Source organism: Euphorbia lathyris, chromosome 1 (genome assembly GCF_963576675.1).
Source record: "Euphorbia lathyris chromosome 1, ddEupLath1.1, whole genome shotgun sequence".
Taxonomy (NCBI): domain Eukaryota; kingdom Viridiplantae; phylum Streptophyta; class Magnoliopsida; order Malpighiales; family Euphorbiaceae; genus Euphorbia; species Euphorbia lathyris.
Window position 1 is genome coordinate 20,030,755 of NC_088910.1, and position 20,907 is coordinate 20,051,661.

At 39.0% G+C, this 20,907-nt stretch overlaps 3 protein-coding genes across 6 annotated transcripts; 2 read left to right on the forward strand and 1 right to left on the reverse strand.

Moving 5' to 3' along the window:
* The first annotated feature begins 9,268 nt into the window (after positions 1-9,268).
* LOC136223859 (rust resistance kinase Lr10-like) lies at positions 9,269-15,785 on the forward strand. 4 transcript variants are annotated; one of them, XR_010686175.1, is made up of 6 exons: positions 9,269-10,120; positions 11,678-11,716; positions 12,364-12,393; positions 12,666-12,932; positions 13,032-13,876; positions 13,997-15,785. XR_010686175.1 is itself a non-coding variant. In XM_066012038.1 (4 exons), the coding sequence occupies exons 1-4, from the start codon at positions 9,400-9,402 to the stop codon at positions 13,805-13,807; spliced, it is 1,932 nt and encodes a 643-aa protein (XP_065868110.1). In that variant the 5' UTR covers positions 9,270-9,399; the 3' UTR covers positions 13,808-13,903. The 4 variants fall into 4 exon arrangements, 1 of the variants encoding a protein (XP_065868110.1); XR_010686171.1 differs by having other exon boundaries at positions 9,270-10,120; positions 12,666-13,876; positions 13,997-14,113; positions 14,380-15,785; XR_010686169.1 differs by having other exon boundaries at positions 9,270-10,120; positions 12,666-13,876.
* LOC136217149 (rust resistance kinase Lr10-like) lies at positions 14,297-16,212 on the reverse strand. The gene is made up of 2 exons (XM_066003737.1): positions 15,525-16,212; positions 14,297-15,444 (listed from the first exon to the last, which is right to left on the reverse strand). Exons 1-2 carry the CDS (start codon positions 16,210-16,212, stop codon positions 14,297-14,299), a joined length of 1,836 nt encoding a protein of 611 aa, XP_065859809.1.
* LOC136223876 (rust resistance kinase Lr10-like) lies at positions 16,034-20,479 on the forward strand. The gene is made up of 4 exons (XM_066012045.1): positions 16,034-17,717; positions 17,802-17,834; positions 19,010-19,039; positions 19,289-20,479. Exons 1-4 carry the CDS (start codon positions 16,967-16,969, stop codon positions 20,371-20,373), a joined length of 1,899 nt encoding a protein of 632 aa, XP_065868117.1. The 5' UTR covers positions 16,034-16,966; the 3' UTR covers positions 20,374-20,479.
* Positions 20,480-20,907: the final 428 nt, after the last annotated feature.

The following is a 20,907-nucleotide window of genomic DNA, read 5'->3' on the forward strand; positions in this document are numbered from 1 at the left end:
GAAATATGACTTGGAAAATTGCAATCCAATATCCACTCCTATGGGCACTGACACTGTCCTCTGCGCTGACGAGAATGGTAAGTCAGTAGACAGCAAATTGTATCGAGGTATGATAGGCTCTCTACTTTACTTAACAGCCAGTAGACCGGACATTCAGTTCTCAGTATGCTACTGTGCTAGATATCAATCTAACCCTAAGGAATCTCATTACATAGCTGTAAAAAAAATCCTTAGATACTTGCAAAGCTCAGTGAACGCAGGTTTATGGTATCCCAGCACACATGGCTTTACACTCGTTGGATACACTGACGCTGACTATGGTCGAGACAAGCTAGAACGAAAAAGCACCTCTAGAGGATGTCATTTCTTAGGAAGTTGTCTTGTATCTTGGTTCAGCAAGAAGCAGGCGTCAGTAGCCTTGTCTACCACTGAAGCTGAGTACATTGCTACTGGTCATTGTGTTGCTCAAGTCCTATGGATTAAGCAACAGCTTGAAGACTATGGTGTTCAAACAAAGACAATTGAGGTCAAATGCGACAACAAAAGTGCAATTGATCTATCAAAGAACCCAATTCAACACAGCAGAATGAAGCATGTCAGCATAAGGCATCACTTCATTAGAGACCATGTACTCAAAGTTGAGATAAAGCTGACATACGTCCCAACGGATGAGCAGTTTTCGGATATCTTCACAAAGCCACTGGCTCGTGAACAGTTCAGCATACTGAGAGAAGCCATTGGTATGTTTAATCCTCTTCAGTAAATTTCTGTTCTAAAATGTAAATTTATGCTGAGTGAATTACTATGCTGAATGATTTATGCAAATGCATGCTGAGTGATTGTTTTGCTGAGTACTTAACACAAAATACACATCAATACTGAGTCAATATGCACACCGAGTAGTAATCTTAAACTGAGAAATCATCCTTTCAAATACTACTGACCACTCAAAATCCAAACCGCTTAGTATTCTAAACGCTGAGTGTTAGATCTGTTGCTTTAAATGCAAAAGCACGCGTATAGCCACCTAGGATGACGTATGCGCCGAATGTGTCATAAAAGCCAGGATCTTTGTCGGTTGACAATCCCAAGGCAAAACTGACACATGGATTCGATAAGATCCACACTTCACTGCTATAAATAATGGGCAAATCACCATTCTTTATTTTCTTTATATCTACCGAATTCTAAGGCAAACGCTTTCTCTCTAAAAACTCTCAAAGCTTCCCAAACCCTTTCTGAAACTATGACTCAAGTTTCCGTCAACATCTCCGGTGCCAGTCACCCTAAGACCAGCTCCGATGAACACTCAAGGCAAACTTTTGTGCCTAAATCTACAAAAGTCACTACACCGAGTAAAGGAAAAACTGGGCAAGCTACCTCCTCCAAAGAAAAACCGACCAAAACCAGAACCTATACCAAAGTCTTTGGTAATATTAGCTAATGGAAGGTGGACTTCTCACGATGGGTCTCTGAGTCCTTCGTAACTTCCGAGCAACCCTTCTGCGAATGGATATCGCAAAATGGATGGACCGAGCTGTTCTCTATTAGGGATCACACTTATCCTGACCTCGTAAGGGAGTTCTACCACAATCTCCGCGTTGCTGATGACAACCAGGACTTTCTGGCAACTGTGGTAAGAGAAAAGACCATTTTCATAAACCCTAACTATTTGGCGAATTTGCTGAAGTTGAAAAATGAAGGAGCAAAGCTGAGAAGATCTGGAGATTATGAAGGTACTGGGTACGAAGTCACCTTCTGTAAACCTGAAGGTCACTCAGGAGAAGTCTCCAGTTCCTCTATGGGTCAGCATCAAAAGATGACTCACTATCTGCTGTCCTACTTCATTTATCCGAAGATCAACTGCACAACCTCAGCAACGAACTTTGAGCAATGCTTCATATGGCATATGCTGACATATAAGCCGATCAACATGCTAGTATTCCTCATTGCTGGCTTCCTACGAAGCACTAGAACTCTAAGACTGGGCTCGCTCATCACCAGGATCCTCATTGATCATCAAATAGACCTAACTGATGAAGTTAAAGCTAGAGGATCGGAAATCACAGCAGCTTCGCTGAGGGCCTTGAAGTTCAATCAGCCTCTGAAGAAAGGAAAAACTGCTGTTACTGGTGAACAAGAAGCTGAGGAAATAGCTGTCCCGAAGAAAGGGAGAAGAACTAAGGCTCCAGCTTCCCGCTTGAGACCACTTCAAAGAAAGTTGAGCCTAAGGCAAAGAAGCCTAAGTCAGTTGTTGAACCAAGTCAGGAAAGACCTCAGTCAACTGAGAAAAGAAGCAGGCAAGATGAGCCTGAAACTGAGGAAAGAACCGATGCTGATGTGCAGCCTCAAAAGAAGCAGAAGTCTTCTTCACTAACTCCAATTGACACAATCCCTACTGACGGCATTGTTCCTGGTGACTCTCACTACACACAGTGTCAAGGAACTGTAGCTGAGCATCAAGAAGATGAGGTGCACTTGGACGATCAGTTCATTGCACAAGTTGAGGAAGAATTAGATGGTGAAACTTCAGAAGATGAAGAAGAAGAAGAGGCCAGCGGTCAGGATGACGCTGAGGAAAATGAGGAGACAACCAGTGAGGTTGAAGCTGAGCAAGCCAATACTGAGTTGGCTACTGGAGAAGAACAAGAACATGACCAACATAGTGTTGATCAAGTGCAAGAACAAGTTGACCAGCTTAATCCTGATCAAGGAGCTAATCAGGAAGCTGATCAAGAAGAAACTTCTCGATCTCACTCAGGAGAATCCATTCAAGCTGACACACCTCCTCGACGAAGAAGATTGGTTAAGGCAAGTCAGAAGATAGTCAGTGACCCTCCTGTTCAACCACCAACTGTCCCTGACTTTGTTATTCAGAAGCCAACCCAAGACCCTTCTAAACTCAAGCTGAAATTTTTCAAAAGACAACCAACCTCTACTACATCGGCTTCCATTGAAAAGCAAGCCTCTGTTTCTTCACCAAAGGAACACGCCGACTTAAATGCTTCTGCCAACTCAACAAGTCAAGTTGAGCCGATTCCTGTCAATGCTGTTACCACAAGCATTACACTGACTCAGGACATTCCTGCTCCAGTCAGCACTGACAGCATTAGAATTTCCTCTTCTCCACTCAACATATCTGCCGATCAATCAGTTCTACTAGAACCTCAAGTGCAGATTGGAACCACACTACCAGTCACTGACCACGTCATTCCCTTGACTCCTCTTCCCATCGGTCATACTGATGTCACTGAAGGCTCTCAAAGTTACTTAAATGCCACTGAGTCTGGCAAAAGAATAATCGACTCAGTGCAAGCTTTGATCAAAGACCTTCAACAAGCTACTCCTCCTGCTGCTGGGTCTTCCACTATTGAGACAACTCAGCTTTCCCAAGTCACTCAGCTTCTCAACGAAGTTAAGGGATTCAAGGATTTGCTAAACGTCATCATTACCTTTCAAGCACAGCAAGCTAAGCAGGATTCCATCGCAAAGCTGGCTGAGATCCAGCTGACAACAGTTAAACATCTCAACGCTCTTCAAGAACAAGTTCAGACTTTGTCAGCTGCGAACACACGCTATGCTACTTCTGATGAAGTTAAAATGCTCTTTGCTCAGCTTCACACCGAGCAAATCAAAACCAACGAGCAAATGGTCTCCTATTCTCAGTGCTCAGTGGAGCAAATTGGTGAGGCCGTTCGACTGCTGAACCTGAACAAGCAAGAGATGGATACTGACGCTATGAAGCAAAATGAAATGTTGTCCATTACCAGACAAACCTTTAACCACATACGTCACAGCAATGTTCAGCGTCAATACTATGACACCTACTTACTCAAAACATTCCATCAAGTCATTGCTGGTCTGACCGATGCACTTACATGGATAGGCAAAGCTGAAGCCTTCACTATCAGCATGATCAGCGCTGCTGAGCTTAATATACCCGCCGAGGTCTCAGATAATGGAGTGGATATTTTTGATGGTGTCAATGAAAGCGCCGATAGACTTAAAGCGCTGTCCACAGAACTGATCAGAGCCGTCTTAACCGACGCCTTTAGGATTCCTCCTCCCGATGCTGACAAAACGGGGGAGAAAGCACAAGCGAGAACACAGCATGAGTCTAGTCAGTCCAAACAGAAGAAAAAGAAATAGATATAGGCTAGCTCAGTATAGACTAAGTATGTAGTCTCTATGCCTGTCTTTACCTTTTGTTTGTAAACGCTGACTACCTATATTAAATATCAACACTTGCATCTTCTGTTCAAACTCTGAGTTATGAATTATTTCTATACGATGCTGTGTATTATGTCATTATGTATCTTCAATGAAATCAGCTATGTTTAATACTTATAAAATTTATTGATTGAACCAAATGCTGATAACATGTTTGACACTGACCTATATGTTTATAAAACATTGTCTTATAAAACTCATTGAACAACAAATTACTCAGCGCCCTCTGAATGATAAAACCTTCCGCTTAAACACTGAGTAAAATAGAATATGTTCCATGAGCTGACCTATATCTGAAAACTGACCTTAGACTTACTCGATTAAACCTTCAATTGTTTAGAGTAAAACTAAGTCAGTAGCTCAACCCTTATGGGGGAGTTTGCTAAGTTATATTAGGTCAACTATCATGGGGGAGCTCAACACTGAGTTCCTCGCTGAATAATTTTGCCAACATCAAAATGGGGGAGTTTGTTGAAACACCTTGCCACATAATTTTGATTTGACAAAATTGTTTAAGTATAATTAAAAACATATTCTTAAAACACTAAGTTTAAATGCTTTGATTTATTCTACTAATGTGTTTGTTCAATGTTGAGTTAAATTGTTTATAAGACACAAGGATTAAAAGGCCCAAGGCCAATACAAGAGTCAAAGCCCAAGTCAAACAATTCAAAACAACTCGGTCCGTGAATGTCAAAACGTTGTCGTAGTGGACAAAACGCAACTCAGCGGAAGAAGGATCTAGAAGACCTTCAGGGAACAACTTCGGAACGAAGCTGCTGGCTAAGGAAAACTTCCAGACAAAGTATTTCTACTTTGGGTAAAGTTCAGACGACACAGTATGCTGTCCAGTTGACTTTACCATAAAAGGAGAGACACTCTGCCGAGCTGACCAAAAGCTGACCGAGGACAGAAGATACTCAAATCTGATTGGCCGAGAGCTCTGAGCAAGACAGGATGACAACGACATGAAGCCGTTTCCCTCCAACGGTTATTTCGAAATTCAAAATGACCGATGCCTCAAGACGTCTCTATAAATAGTGCCATCAGAAGCTTCATTCCACACAGAACTTGATCAAGCCATTACGTTGACCAAATTTCTACGCAAGTTCTGCAAGCAAGAAGCAAAGCAATCTTACACTAAATTTCATATCTTTTGTGTAAAAGTCTAGAGTGATTATTCAATCATCTAAGGTGTCTTAGCAATCATTGTTTAGGACAAACACTTATCATTTCTAGAGATTAGAAAGGAGAGGATGAGTACTCGGTTATAGTACTCAGCGAGAGATTAGGATTGAGTAGAGGTATAGAGGAAGGTACTCTTGTTATACTCAGTTGCTAAGATTGTAAAAGGTTTGAGGCTCTACCTTTAAAGAGCTCAGTAGAGGATTTGAAATCTCGGAACGTGTTCCGGGGACAGGACGTAGGCTTGGAAGCCGAACCTGGATAAATCTGCTGAGTAACGTATTTCTTACCTTAAACTCCTTATATATATTGCTTGCTTAAATAACCAAAAACTGACCAAGTAAAGAGGTCAAGATGAGTTGTGTGCATCGAACATCTGAGCTCAGGAATAGACTCTAAGTGCTATATCCTGACTCAAGTTAAGAAACTGACCTAGTCACCAGTTGACTAAGCCAGTATCTTGCTGTTTACTCAGCACCGCTGTTTAAAACCTTTTCTCTTAAGAAAAGAAGTCTGCCCTAAGTTGTCAAAAAGTTTAAATAGTTCCTAACCCCCCCCCCCCTGGAACTATACTTGCAACGTTATAAGGGACCAACAGTATCTTCTTGACTTGCTCTTCCTCAGTAAAGATCTTGCCAAGTCTTTTGAGCTCGTTGATTATATTTGTGAATCTTGAGTTCATTTCAGAGATTCCTTCATCATCATTCATTTCAAACAGCTCATACAACCTCATGTGTTGGTTCACCTTGGACTCCTTAACTTTGTTGGTTCCTTCATAGGTGACCTCCAGTTTCTTCCAGATTTCCTGCGCTAACTCACAACCTGAAATCTTATGGTACTCTGCAGCATCTAACGCACAGTGAAGCATGTTTATAGCCGAAGCATAATTTTGTAGCTTCTTGAGGTCATCTTCTGTCCACTTAGCCTCAGCTTTGACAACCGTTTGTCCGTCAACAGTTTCAACAGGAACAAATGGGCCTTGGACTATAGAAAGCCATGCACTCATATTTGTTGCCTGAATGAAATTTTTCATTCTGTTCTTCCAAAAGATGTAGTTAGACCCGAAGAACAGAGGAGGCCGAGTAATGGACAGTCCCTCAGGAAGAATCTGAGTTGTCTGATTTCCTGGGAGGAAACGAGTGTTGTTCTCAGCCATTGTGGGGATCAGCTCAAGATAGTTATATCTTGATCAGTGAGCTTTTAAGCTCTGATACCACTTGTTGGTCCCGTATAACATGACAAGGTTAGTTCCAAGGGGGGGGGGGGGGGGGTAGGAACTATTTAAAATTTTGTCCGTTAAGGCTGACTTCTTTTCTTTAAAAAAAGGTTTACACAGCGGCGCTAAGTAGTTTTAAGACACAAGCTTAGTCAACTGGTGACTAAGTTTGTTTCTTTCCTTGAGTCAGGAGATAGCACTTAAGTCTATTCCTGAACTCAGCTTCTTAGTGCAATCAACTCAGCGTGAGTTCGTTACTTAGTCAGTTTTATAGCAAGCAATATATAAAGGAGTTTAAAGGTTAGAAATATGTTACTCAGCAGACATATCCTGGTTCGGCCTCTCCGCCTACGTCCAGTCCCCGGAACTCGTTCTGAGCTTTTTGAATCCTCTACTGAGCTCTTTAAAGGTAGAGCACGAAACCTTTTACAACAGAAGCTGAGTATACAAGAGTACCTTCCTCTATTCCTCTACTCACTCCTATACCTACCGCTGAGTACTATAACTGAGTACTCAGCTTCTCCATTCTATTCTTCTAGAAATGATAAGTGTTTGTCCTAAACAACAATTGCTAAGACACTTTAGATGAATGAAATCACTCTATACTTTTACACAATGATTGGAATTGGTGTAAGATTTGCTTTGCTTTTCTCACAAAACTTCAAGTATGAATTTGGTCAGCGTTTCGACTTGATTGAAGATCTGCCTCGAATGAAGCATTTGAAAGGCCTATTTATAGTGACACTTCAAGCACCGGTGATTTCGAATTTCAAAATAACCGTTGGAGGCTAACGGCTTCCTGTCGCTTTCACTCTGGACGTGCTCAGTGTCGTTGGCCAATGAGATTCTTGTATCTTCTGTCTACGGCAGTGCTCAACAGCTTTTCGTCAGATGAACATAATGTTTCAACATTAATAGTAAAGTCTTCCAGACAGCTTACTGCGTCTTCTGAGCTTTACCCAAAGTAGAAATAATTTGTCTCTAAGTTGGTTCTGTTCTGCCGCCGACTTGTACTTCTTGTCGTTCAACTCAGCAGCTTCATCTTGAAGCAATTGATAGAAGGCTTCTTGATCCTTCTTCATGCTGAGTTAGTGCTTTGCTTAAAACGACTGCGTTTTGTCTTCCTGGGCCGTGAGGTCTTGATCTATTTGACTTGGGCTTGACTTCCTCTTATGGGCCTTTAGGCTTCTTATCTTAATGTCTTATAAATCAAATTAACTCAACATTGAACAAACACATTAGTGTGAATAAATCAAAGCATTTAAATTTAATGTGTTAGAATATTTTTATCATTCACATAAATAATTTTGTCAAATCAAAATCATGTGAAAAGGTGTTTCAACACTTTGGTCCTTTGGGTTGGATGCTGCCTTTGCTAGTTCGTCTGCTTCGTAATTTTCTTCTCTAGGAATGCGCTTGATTTCTATCTTCCTCCCCTCATGTTGCGCCGAAGCCATAAGTTGTCTAACTAGAGATAAGCATTGTTTCATCATTGAATCCTTAGCTTCGTAGCTTTTTGGCAGCTAATTGGCCACTAATTTAGAATCACTTTTGAAGATTGCTCAGTCCAATTTTATGACGTTAGGATTTGAAGTCCTTCTAGCATAGTTTCATATTTTGTAGCATTGTGAGAGGCGAGGAAGGCTACAGTAGCTACGTATTGGAGTGCAATTCTATCTAGTCCATTGACATATACTCTTATTATTGCTGGAGCTACCATTGATGAATAATTCCCACAGATCTGGTGTTACTTGAGCCTCTGATTCGGTCTTTGGGATTTTAACCAGGAATCGGCAATTCATGTGCCTTTAAGGCTTTACAAGGTTCGAATTTTAGATAAACTATGTTAAATGTAGAGACCATTCGACTAGCTTGCCCGATGTTTTTACGCGTTGGAGAATTTTTCTTAGCGTTGTGCCTATCTGCACTACAATTGTTTGAAAGTACTGCGCTACAATTGTTTGAAAGTAGTGCCAAAGCTTTTGGACGGTGATAACTACTCCATAAGATAGATTTTCTAGCTTTGGGTACCACATTTATACATTCCTGAGAACTCTGCTGATGTAATATAAAAAAACTACTTTATTCCATTCTCTCCGATGAAAATGGTTCCTATCGATTCTTCGGCCACATTGATATATAGGTAAAGTATTTTTCTAACATTGGGTGACTCAAGAGAGGCGGAGAGGATATGAATTCTTTCAATCGCTCAAACGATGTGGCCGAGTAAGAGATGAAGTCCAATTAAAGTCATTAGCTTCCTTTAGACTTTTGTAAAAAGCATGCATCTTTCAACCAAGCAAGAGATGAAGTCCGAAAGTATTAATATTTTTAAACATCATTGCCTTTCTTTGTAGGAGCCATGTGATAATCTCCATAAATCTTGAACGGATTTGCTTCGATTCCTCTTTGAGAAATCATAAACCGAGGAACTTGTCGGAGACTATACTAAGGTGCACTTTTTCGAGTTGAGTTTGAGGTGCCTTAGTACACCAGAGCATGAGATCTCTGATGAAGAATTGTCTAATTATCACGTGATAACACGTGTCAAACATATTGTGAGGAGTTATTACCGTGAGCTTTTCAATGATTTAGTTTAGATCGTGAGATATGAAATAAATTTCTTGTGATAAATTGTGTAATTAACCCAAATAGAATTCGTCGCTTTTGACTACGAGTTTGACCTGAACTTCATCTTTAGGAAATAAGACGATGGAGAATCATAATTGAACATTGCTGGATTTCAATCTTGCTGCTCCTGCTCCAGTATGGGCAAATTAACCATTCTTCTTCTTTCTCTGATCATACACTTCCACTCTTGCTATTCCCAAACTAGCTATACATGTCCTCCTTCCTCCTGCGGTGATCTCCACAACATAACCTTCCCTTTCCGATTAAAAACCGATCCTCAAAATTGCGGTTTCCCTTCTTCTGCTTTTGAACTTTCTTGTGAAAACAACCAAACAGTCTTATCTTTATACGCCGGAAAATACCTTGTTCAAGCTATCAATTACACCGATTTCACAATTAGAGTCGTTGATGCTTCCGTTAATCAAAATAGCTGCTCCTCTATTCCCCAATATTCTCTAACCGGAGCTAATTTCACTTCTTATGATCCTTACGTTTGGTTTACTCCGTATTGGAATTTCGATAGCAAACCAGCTAAGCTTATAGTGTTCATGAAGTGTGATAATCCCGTGAATTCGGTTAAGTATGTGGAGACTGCTCCTTGTGTTAATCGGAGCTATTCTTATGTTATGGATAATTTTACCAGTGTTGCAGATGTGGAGAATTCTTGCAGCGTAGAGCTTATGGTTGTGTCGCGGTTGCCGGCGAGGGTTGGCGAGAATGTTTCATTCAGGGAGATTCATAGTGATTTGGTATATGGGTTTGTGATTTGGTGGAATCCAATTAGCTGTGAAACTTGCCGGGATGGTAAAGAAATCTGTCGTCTTCCAAATGGCTTGAACCAGCCCCAATGCTCAGATGGTAAACTAATCTTCTATTTCTTTCTTTCTTTTTTCCCTCAAAAGTTCATTGAGTTTTCAATTTCACATACTTGTTTAACTATTTATTGGTTAATATAATTGATGCAAATGAATGAATGAACTTTTACAAAATCGAGAACTTGGCCAGCTAAATTCAGAAAAATCGCTAGGTAAAAAAATAAGTCTATTTTAGGAAGCACGAGAAGGAGCACCCAACGTCTCTATAAATAGTGGTTTTGACCAACTTTAGAGGTTTGACCACTGAAACCGCTAATTGGAGTGTTTAGTGGTGAGAGGTTTGGGAGACAGTTTTGGGATGAAAACGCTAATTTAGAAAAAGCTCCAAGAGCTTTTTTCCATTAGCGTTTTGCAATATTAAAATTAATAGACTTCTGTAACCCTAATAGATAGACTCCCTCTTCTCCTGCGCCAAAATTAATGCCCTTATTCGTCTTTTTGCACAAACCGCTATTATCAATCAGCTAATTCTACACAAACAGCTAATCAAATCAGCTAGTCAAATCAGCTAACAGCTAATGTAATCAGCTAACAGCTAACAGCTAATTCCCAAACACGGCCTATATACCACCCCTCTCCTGAGTATAGGATTTGAGGGATAAGAAGTTTATCCCTCATCTGTCTCACTTTTCTATCTTCCAAACAAACACGAAATAACTTATCTCGTATTTTTTATCCTTATCTCACCTCCTATATCCCTCCTAACAAACACCTCGCAAGAGTTTTGTATTTTTTGGGATTTTAGTATAGGTTTAGGAATGAAATGTATTTAAGCCCGATAAAACATTTGATTTTTTTGTTGTTAATCTTTTTGTTCTAACACTTGCAAAACACATTATTGGTATTTGAACAAGATGGAATTCACATGATGTTACGTCTGTACACGTGTCTTTCATATGTTACTTAAAAGTGATTACATGACGTATGAAGTGGAATAATGAGATTCATGACTCGTAGAGGACTTCATGATGAGTCTAAAATTGGCACAATTATATACGTCAGACCCTCAATTATTACCATTTAGGGAGTTAGCGGTAAAATTGCTCTTAGTTGGTAATAATAGAGTATTTTTGTACCTTATATATATATATATATTTAAAAATCTACACCTTCTACTCTTGTTTGATTATCCGAAGGCTAGAGATTCTCGAAACAATTGATAGCAAGCAAATCAGAAAAGGATGCATACTTTATGGAAGATGATTGGTGTTAAGAAATAAAAGTGTGCTAGTGACATCAACTGGTCGAATATATTGTTCCGAGAGTACTATAGAAATTCTCCAATAAACAATACAAGGACATAAACTTCCCATTCTTTTCATAGTTTCTACAAGAGCGTTTGTGTCAATCTTTGTGATGAAATTTGTCTTTTCCAAATGGCTGCTCCCACTGAGAGATTTAATTGACAAATTAACTCCGAGATTTGTCGTTGTTTCTCCTATTACATTACATGTACTACAACCGTTTTTACAATGAGTAATTATCTAATGTACAAATATGTTTGGTTGAGCTGATTTTTGTCTGTATTCACATGTTGCAGGACCCAGCTTTTTCAGACGTTTGGGAGACCTATTGGAAGGTAAAGTCCATTTAAAATTCTGTTGAGTTTCCTTGTTGAAGGTTTTCCTTCTCGCTTGTAGGATACATAATTTGGCCGGAGTACGATTATAGATGAATAACAAATTTAGTATCAGCCTAATGCTATGCATGCATTTTATCTAAATTTGTGGGGGTATATTGCATGTACATGGAGGGTTATTGGATTTTGTGATTAATTTGTTTCAGAAAGGTGATTGAACTTCTTCTTTCTTTTTCTTTTTTTTTTAATAAAATCACTAAACTTCACATTTGATTTCAATAAAGTAATACCAGCCTATTTGTGTATAAAAATCTGGAACGTTGATATGCCAACTAAGCGTAATGTCGGACAAGGATGTGATCTTTAACTTTTTTTTATCAGCTTAGGATGTGACATGTGGCACATGTCACCCTTAAAAGTCAACACATCTAGTATATATTCAATTGTCTTCTGTGAGTTTTTATACACAAATTGGCTAAAATGAATTCATTGAAATCAAATATGAAAGTTACTTTTGTGAAACATACCTCAAATTTCAGTTACCGTCCATGTCTCGGTGCATCTTAGGCAAATTTGTGCTGATGGGCTAATTTTTATGTAGTTTTGAATCTAAACCATCTTACAACTTCAATTTTCCTTTTCTGCAGGGGGGCGTTGGTTCATACTAATGCTCATTGGTAAGCACCGTGCAATTCCTTGTAATCAATTTATTTTTGGACACTGTCAAGTAGACACTAATTTCATATGGTTTAATAGGGTTAGTAATTCGGATTGTGGTGTCAAAATCGTGTCATGTGATATATATGTCTCATATGGTTACATATAGTATAAATGAAAGAAAATGATAATTGGTACCAGTATGATTGTCTCTGTAAATCTTATTATTGTGTCAACACCTCTATGGGGTTATAAGTGCTTTATATTATCTATATATTATATATTTTCACAGGAGCAATCATTATATCAAGAAGTATCTGCTGCACCCCTTTTGTGGTTGCATTTTTGGGCTATACTTGGTCAAGGAGGCATAAATCAATGTATGACAGCATTGAAGAATTCCTACAAAACCAAAACAATCTAGCCCCTGTAAGATACTCTTACTCACAAATCAAGAAAATGACCAATGGATTCAAGGACAAGTTAGGCGAAGGCGGCTATGGCTCTGTATATAAAGCGAAGCTTCGCAGTGGTCGATTTGCAGCAGTAAAGATGTTAGGCAAGTCCAAAGCAAACGGTCAAGATTTTATCAATGAAGTAGGATCCATTGGACAGGTTCATCATGTTAATGTGGTACAACTGGTTGGTTTTTGTGCAGAGGGATCGAGGCGTGCTCTCGTATACGATTTCATGCCTAACGGATCTCTCGACAAGTATGTCTTATCACGGGAAGGGAATATACATTTGAGCTGGAAACAAATGCACGAGATTTCGTTGGGAGTTGCTCGAGGAATTGATTATCTACACCGAGGCTGTGAGATGCAGATTCTGCATTTCGACATCAAACCTCACAACATTCTTCTTGATGAGAACTTTGTTCCGAAGGTATCTGATTTTGGTCTTGCTAAACTATGTGCAACAAGTGATACTACATTGACTCTTACTGCAGCAAGAGGAACAATCGGTTATATAGCACCGGAATTGTTCTATAAAAACATTGGTGGTGTATCATATAAAGCTGATGTTTATAGTTTTGGAATGTTGTTATTGGAAATGGTAGGAAAGAAGAAGAATTTGAATGCGGAAACAGGACATTCGAGCCAAACATACTTCCCGAACTGGGTATATAATGAGGTTGTGGATGGAAAAGTTGCAATAAAAAATGCTAAAGATGGTGAAGAAAAATTGGTGAAGAAGATGGTCACAGTAGCATTGTGGTGCATACAGATGAAGCCTAGTGATCGTCCTTCGATGAATAAAGTACTAGAGATGCTTGAAGCAGATTCCGAAAGTCTACCTGTACCTCCTAAACCTAGTCTATACACAGAAGAAAAGCCAATGAGATTCGAAGACGATACAGATGATGAAACTTGGTCATCCTCTATGTTACTTGATTCTTCTGATTCAGTTAGTTTACTTGAGAATTCTTATTGAATGACATAACCATTTAGTCAGCTTCTCCGATCAATACATATGCAGAACAATGTTTTCATTATATTAAAGGTAATAAATCTGTCAATATTTGCAATCTCCAACCACCGATATATATGTATAAACAGATCAAATTCTATATGCAATTTTGTTAATTATTGCTGATGAACTCATGGTCTCTTTGTTGGAAAGAGAGAAGGGACTTTGTCCTTGTAACGACCGGTCCTGAGGGGTGTTGCCGGGATAGCAGATCTGAGGAAGGAGCTACCCTAAAGGATAGCAATGAGAGCATGAATGAACTGAATTCAGGTGTGTTTCCAATACATGTTGACACGTTTTAAATCTGTGAGGCTCAATAAATAGGAATTGGACCAAAGCCGACAATACCTAAGGTATTGAGTCAGGCTTTTACAGTCCCAGTCCTGCATTGGACTTTGGTCTTCAAACTTGGCAATAGTGCTAAATAACATCACGCAGTAAAAGGAAACAAGATCAAATTTGATATTTATGTTTCAAAGTTGCTGCTAATTCTTGTTCTGATGATTTTTGGTTCATAATTTGACTACTTGTATAAGATCTGTTGGAGGAAAATGGGTTTGGAGGAATTCTCAAATTGTCTCTTTCCAGCATTTGAATTACAGTTTTCATGGAAGGGCGATTTACCGGGTGCCATTGAATGCACCAAAGACCAACAATTGCAACTCTCTTTGCAATTTCAGCATCTCCCTCTTCTCCCCCAATGCAGATTCTTAGCTCTTCCCCTTTATTCAAGTGATTATATATCCATTCCGGGAAGTAAATTCCGGAACCGTTCTTCACTTTTTCATCAGTATTTTTCCTCCCTCCAACCATTTCTAGTAGCAACATACCAAAACTATAAACATCTGATTTGCAGGACACATTTCCGAAGTTCCTGGAGAACACTTCAGGTGCAACGTAGCCCATTGTGCCCCGAGCTGCTGTCATTGTTACTGCACTTCGGTCCTTGGAACACAACTTTGCCAGACCAAAATCTGAAATTTTTGGATTAAAATTGTAATCAAGGAGAACATTTTGAGGTTTGATATCAAAATGTAGGATTCGTTGTTCGCATCCTTGGTGAAGATACTCAATCCCTTTGGCCACACCTAAGGCAATTTTCAGAAGTTTCTCCCAGCCGAGAACATGCTTGTTTCTGTCTTTTGAAAATATGAACTTCTCCAATGATTCATTCGGCAGGAACTCGTAAACTAGAGCCCTTCTGAATCCATCCGCGCAGTAGCCAACCAAACGAACCACATTCACATGATGAATTCTACCAATGGTTCCAACTTCATTGATGAATTCATCTCCATTCCCTTTGGAAAAGTTGAGGATCTTAACAGCGACAGTAATTCCATGGCAGAGCTTTCCTTTGAATACCGTCCCATAAGCTCCTTCGCCTAGCTTATCCTTGAAATTATTCGTGATCCTCTTAATATCAGCATAACAGTATCTTATCGGCTTAAGAGCCTTGTAATCCTCCAGAAACCTTTCAATCCGGACCTGATTTTCTCTCTCAGCCTTATTCGCCCTGTATATATAGCATATTATAGCAATTACAACAACAGGAATGAGGAAACACAGCACTGATACTGCAATCAGTTGCGTTTGGGTTTCACCTGACAAGAAAATGAAGAAATACTAATATGCAATGGAGCTGAAACAGGACTTTCTACATGAAATTGAGTGAAATGAATACCTTTTCTTGTTTCGAGATTCCCGTAGCATTCGGTTTTGAGGGGGCTAGTAGTATCACTCTTCAATCTACACTTCTGCTTGTGGTCTGCACAATCAGAGCAGAATGGTTCCCACCAGTTCAAAACAAGGTCATTATTCTCGTCGAACACATCATACGGAACTGGTGATATATCATACATCTTAGTGCAAGATGAGAAGGATGGAATATAGGCCATATTTGTGTCGGAAAGGACAGCATAAACCTTGTATCCGGGACTTCCGAGGCAAGAAATGTTCAGAACATACTCATTTACAGATGTACAATTGAAGAAGGTGAAGCCATGCTGGTATGGTTGATTGAAATGGAAAGGAGATGAAGATAAATTGAGGTTTTGAAGGTGTCTAGGTAGACACATAGCTGGTTCTTGAAGGTGTATCATTTGGTTCTTGTAATCAATTCTCTTAACGAAAAGGTTAACTGAAAATGGTAGTTCTAATAAAGTGTGGTTGTGTTTCGTGCAAAATAGATCGAACCCGGGATAGCCACAGCGACACGGTTGCCTATCTTTGAGTCGAAAGGGAAACCGGATTACTGGTCCGCCTTCTCTGCAACTTGTTTCGAGACACTCATCTTCTTCTGCTGCTACCTGAGAGAGGTAGAAAATGGTGACGACGATGACGATGACGACTAGTCCTTTGAAGTTGCTCATCATAGATTTTCAGAATGTTAAACATAGTGACATACTCCTTTTGGCGAAAGAGAAATCTCTATCATACTGCTGCTACCCAAATATGTTCATCAGGAAAAAAAAAATAATAATGAAATGAAATAATATATGGTTTGTATTTTTGATGAAGAAATCAATGAAATTCTATGTAAGAACCATTTAAAATATAGGATGTATTCTTGTGATTTCAGTAGCTTGATTTGTTTAGGCATGTGAGACATTGTTTTTGAAGGAATGTGGAAATAGACAAATCCGTCACACATTACCGTTCAGAGAGCTAATAAATCATGGTAAACAAGTAATTTTTTCTAAAACCGTAATAGCAAATGGTAGATAAACCAGATGAACCTGTAGTTTCTCTTCTCTTTAACCATGAGTCCCGTATTTCACTTCACATGTGCGGCATGTTATCGCTCATTGCTAATAAATCAAATACATGTATACAGACGTGATATCGTATATTCCATCTTGTTCGGATTCTATATTCCCTCTTGTTCGGATTCTTATCCACGTATTTTGCACTTGTTGGAAAAACAAAACAAAAAAAATATTATGGCCAGAAAAAACTCTAATAGATAATAAAAATCATCCTTGTAACCAAAACAAGCTAATTAAACAAAAACATATGGAAATCTTCGCCTGAAATTTATAGGAATCATCAATTTTATCAAATCTGTAACACAGCCAAGAACAGATCAACAAACAACTTTTCTTTTCTCCATTTCTCATTCCCTCAATGTTACACAAAACACTTACTTTTGCATTCATAATCTTCCTCTTCCTCTTCCAACAACAACCTTGTACATCTCAAAAACTTCATCACTGTGAACATCCATCATCCTGTGGCACCCTCATTAACATCTCCTATCCGTTTCGCCTAAAATCCGATCCATCAAATTGCGGAGACGCTAACTACGAACTTTCCTGTGAAAACAACCAACCTTTCCTCAACTTATATTCAGGAAAATACCATGTTAGATCAATCAATTACAACAACTCAACTATTCGAGTTGTCGATGTTGGTGTTTCGGATGGAAACTGTTCTTCAATCCCTTTATATACCTTAAGTTACGCTAACTTTCACTGGAAAGATCCATTTCATCTCTCACACAATAACAGAGATGATGTTTTGATGTTCTTAAGTTGTAGAACTTCAATGGAATCTGATGTTTACATTGATGCTTCATCATGTGTAAATGGAGAAGGTTATCAGTATGTTTTAGTGGGGGAAGTAATGGCTTCTGAAGTTGGAGATTGGTGTACTATTGATCAAATATCTCCAATTGATTTAGCTATTTTGCGAAACGAGTATGGAAACGTTTCGATTAAGGATGTTCGGAGGAGTCTTGAGTCCGGGTTTGAGCTGTCTTGGTCTAACATTGTCTGTGGAGATTGCAGAAAGCAAGGGTTTTGTATATTTGAAAGAGATACATCAATGGTTAGATGCACTGAGGCTTGTAGTTTTTATCATGTGTCTTCCTTACATTGTAAGTAAAATGTTCAGTAATGTTTAAGTATGAAACATTTGAATATGTTTTAACTGATTGATTCCTGTCTTGTGTACAATGTAGGTGCTGTGCAGCTCGCTCCCGTGTATTTCGTTTGTAAGTACTTCTAATATTTCAATGTGGCACTGGTTTTGGTAGGTGTAATCGAGCCGAGCCGCTCATGCTCGGGTGGTTAGAAAATTGACGAGCATGGTGTTTGAGCTCGAGCTAAACATTTTGTTCGTGAACTGTTGGAGCTTTACCTGTGAACAGCTCGTTAATTCTATTCATAAACTTCGCTCGCAAACAACTCAGTAATTATGTTCGTTTGAAATTTTTTTAACACAAAACTAAATAGTACAAAATTAAAGTTTACACAAAATTATATTGTTTTATATTTTTCTTCTTTTAGAAATATTATTATTAAAAAAATAAGCGAACCAACCTTGCTCACGAGTGTGATCATAAACATGGGTAATCGAGTTTCTTCATGATCCTATAATCGAGTGTGCTCGCGAGTTTTTGAGCCGGGTTTCACCGTGGTTAAACTCGTCTCGTTCATAAATTGATTCGAACACGGTCGAGCTTTTATCGAGCCAAACGCCGAGCCGCTCATTAGCGGGTCGGCTCATTGTAGCCCTAGTTTTGGGATAGGGATTAAGATGATAGCTGATTATGTCAGTGCTAATCCTACGACCTTTTTACATCTTTAGGATCAGTTTGATTCAACTATCGATGTCATTGTTACTTGTTTGTTGTTTGTGGTAGATATTAGCTAAATTTTTTTTCAAAATAGCTATTTGAAGATGTTTCTCAACCGTATCAGTTTGGTTCTTCTTTTTGTATCTCTTTTTGCATTTTTTACTCCAAACAGTAGAATAGAAGTGTTTGGTTAGTATTGAAAAATAGTCATTGATAGCTATTTCAGAATGAAAATCAACTAACTTCTATCAACGAACAACGAACAACAAACAACCAACAATAGATGTAAACAACTGAACCAAGCATGTCCTTAATCTTAGTGCCGGTTTATTTTTTCTTTTCTTTTTCGTATCTCCTTTTTGCATTTTTTACCCCCAAACAGCAGAATAAAAGTGTTCGATTAAGATTGAGAAACACCTTATAAAGTAAACAAGCGTTAATCAAACACTTTATATCTACTTTTTATAGTAAAACGATAAAAAGGAGAATCAAACGAGCACTCGGAATAATTAATCTAAACCAATTAATGATGTAGATTATATTTGATCCAATGGCTGGCTGGTTTAATCTCTTTTTTGTTTTTCTTGCAGTTCTTTCATTCAACATAACCTTCTTCATCGGTAAGATTTGTCTCCGAAAATTTCTACAATGGCTCGGACCAGTATTGGTCTCGTCCACTCATATGATGCCACATCAACCCAACTACTCATATGACATCATCTGAGTGGAGAGATGAGAGTACTCATCTCGGTCCATAATAAAACTTCTCCTTGTTTCCTGCTTTTGATTTCATTAGAAATGATACACGATATTGTCACTATAAATCGTGTTATCGTGTCAAAAATTGACAATTCCGCTTCCAATTGCAGGATTACTTACAGCCACAAAATGTATATGTGGAGCACCGGTTGTGTTCATCTTCTTAATTCTCAAATGGCGAAAAAGACATTTATCAATGTTCGATTCGGTAGAAGAATTTCTTCAAAATCACAACAATCTCATGCCAATAAGATACTCATATTCTCAACTCAAGAAAATGACTAATGATTTCAAGAACAAATTAGGAGAAGGAGGCTGTGGTTCTGTCTACAAAGGAAAGCTCCGAAGTGGCAACTTTGTAGCAGTAAAAATACTATCTAAATCAAGAGCAGAAGGCCAAGAATTCGTCAATGAAGTTGCCACAATAGGAAGAATTCATCATGTCAACATTGTCAAACTAATCGGGTTCTGCGCGGACGGATCAAAACGCGCTCTCATATACGAATTCATGCCTAATGGATCCCTCGATAAGTATGTCCTTTCGTCCGAAAACAACATATCCTTGAGCTGGGAAAAAATATACGAGATTTCTCTAGGAGTAGCTCGTGGTATAGAGTACTTGCATTGCGGTTGCGACATGCAAATACTCCATTTTGACATCAAGCCTCACAATATTCTTCTCGACGAGAACTTCACTCCGAAAGTCTCGGATTTCGGGCTTGCGAAACTGTGTCCTAATAACAGTAACAACATTGGTGTAACTCTTACCGGAGTACGAGGGACAATAGGATATATAGCGCCCGAGTTGCTTTATAAGAACATTGGGGGTGTTTCGTATAAAGCGGATGTGTATAGTTTCGGAATGTTGTTGATGGAAATGGCTGGTAAAAGAAATAAAAAGAAAGGCGTTGAAGATGCTGATTCAAGTTCGGAGGAAAGTTACTTTCCTTTTAGTATGTATGATCAATTGATGGATGGAAAGGAGATTGAGATTGATGACGGAACCGAAGAATTTGAAAAGAAGATAGTTAAGAAGATAGTAATGGTGGCATTGTGGTGCATTCAAATAAACCCTTCGAATAGGCCTCCGATGAACAAAGTTGTGAAGATGTTAGAAGAATTAGAAAGCATACCGTTGCCTCCTCGGCTCTTTCTATATCCCGAAGAAACTTCGGTTACGGATACTGAAGACTAGGCGTGTTGATTATTGGGTTAGTGTCTTATTTATTAGACTATGTATTTAGTTATTATTATTTGTATTATTTATCTCTAGCCTAGAATATAGGATAAGCTGTTAATTATAGTTGTTCACCTAGAGTGAACTGTATCCTGTATAAATACTGAACTTCACATTAATAACAATCACTGAGAATCATATTATTACATGGTATCAGAGACCTAAACCTAACCCTAATCCTCTCCCTCTCTCCTACCTTCACCGAAACACCATCTCTCTTCTCCACTATACGGCTGCCGCCGCCGTCCCAGATTCCGGCCACCATCTCCACCGATCCAGCCACACCGAAACACAATCCCTCTCCTCCCATCGCCGATCATGAGTACCAACACGGTAAACTCCACCGCCGGAACACCACCAAACACAAACTCGAACCTCAACAACACAAACTCAACCCTTAGCATCACAGACACAAACCCTAATCACCATCCCTCCCTCACCGTATCCAACATATCTACCTTCATCAAAATAACCCTCGACATAGAAAAGGGA

Excerpts from the sequence above, each read along its gene's own strand:
- LOC136217149 (XM_066003737.1), bottom strand. The coding sequence starts at position 16,212 with ATGAGCAACTTCAAAGGACTAGTCGTCATCGTCATCGTCGTCACCATT. Across the intron at positions 15,445-15,524 it reads GAATCTCGAAACAAGAAAAG|GTGAAACCCAAACGCAACTG; the intron begins GTATTCATTTCA and ends TTTTCTTGTCAG.
- LOC136223876 (XM_066012045.1), top strand. The coding sequence starts at position 16,967 with ATGTTACACAAAACACTTACTTTTGCATTCATAATCTTCCTCTTCCTC. Across the intron at positions 17,718-17,801 it reads TCATGTGTCTTCCTTACATT|GTGCTGTGCAGCTCGCTCCC; the intron begins GTAAGTAAAATG and ends TGTACAATGTAG. Across the intron at positions 17,835-19,009 it reads CGCTCCCGTGTATTTCGTTT|TTCTTTCATTCAACATAACC; the intron begins GTAAGTACTTCT and ends TTTTTCTTGCAG.
- LOC136223859 (XM_066012038.1), top strand. The coding sequence starts at position 9,400 with ATGGGCAAATTAACCATTCTTCTTCTTTCTCTGATCATACACTTCCAC. Across the intron at positions 10,121-11,677 it reads CCAGCCCCAATGCTCAGATG|GACCCAGCTTTTTCAGACGT; the intron begins GTAAACTAATCT and ends CACATGTTGCAG. Across the intron at positions 11,717-12,363 it reads TTTGGGAGACCTATTGGAAG|GGGGGCGTTGGTTCATACTA; the intron begins GTAAAGTCCATT and ends CCTTTTCTGCAG.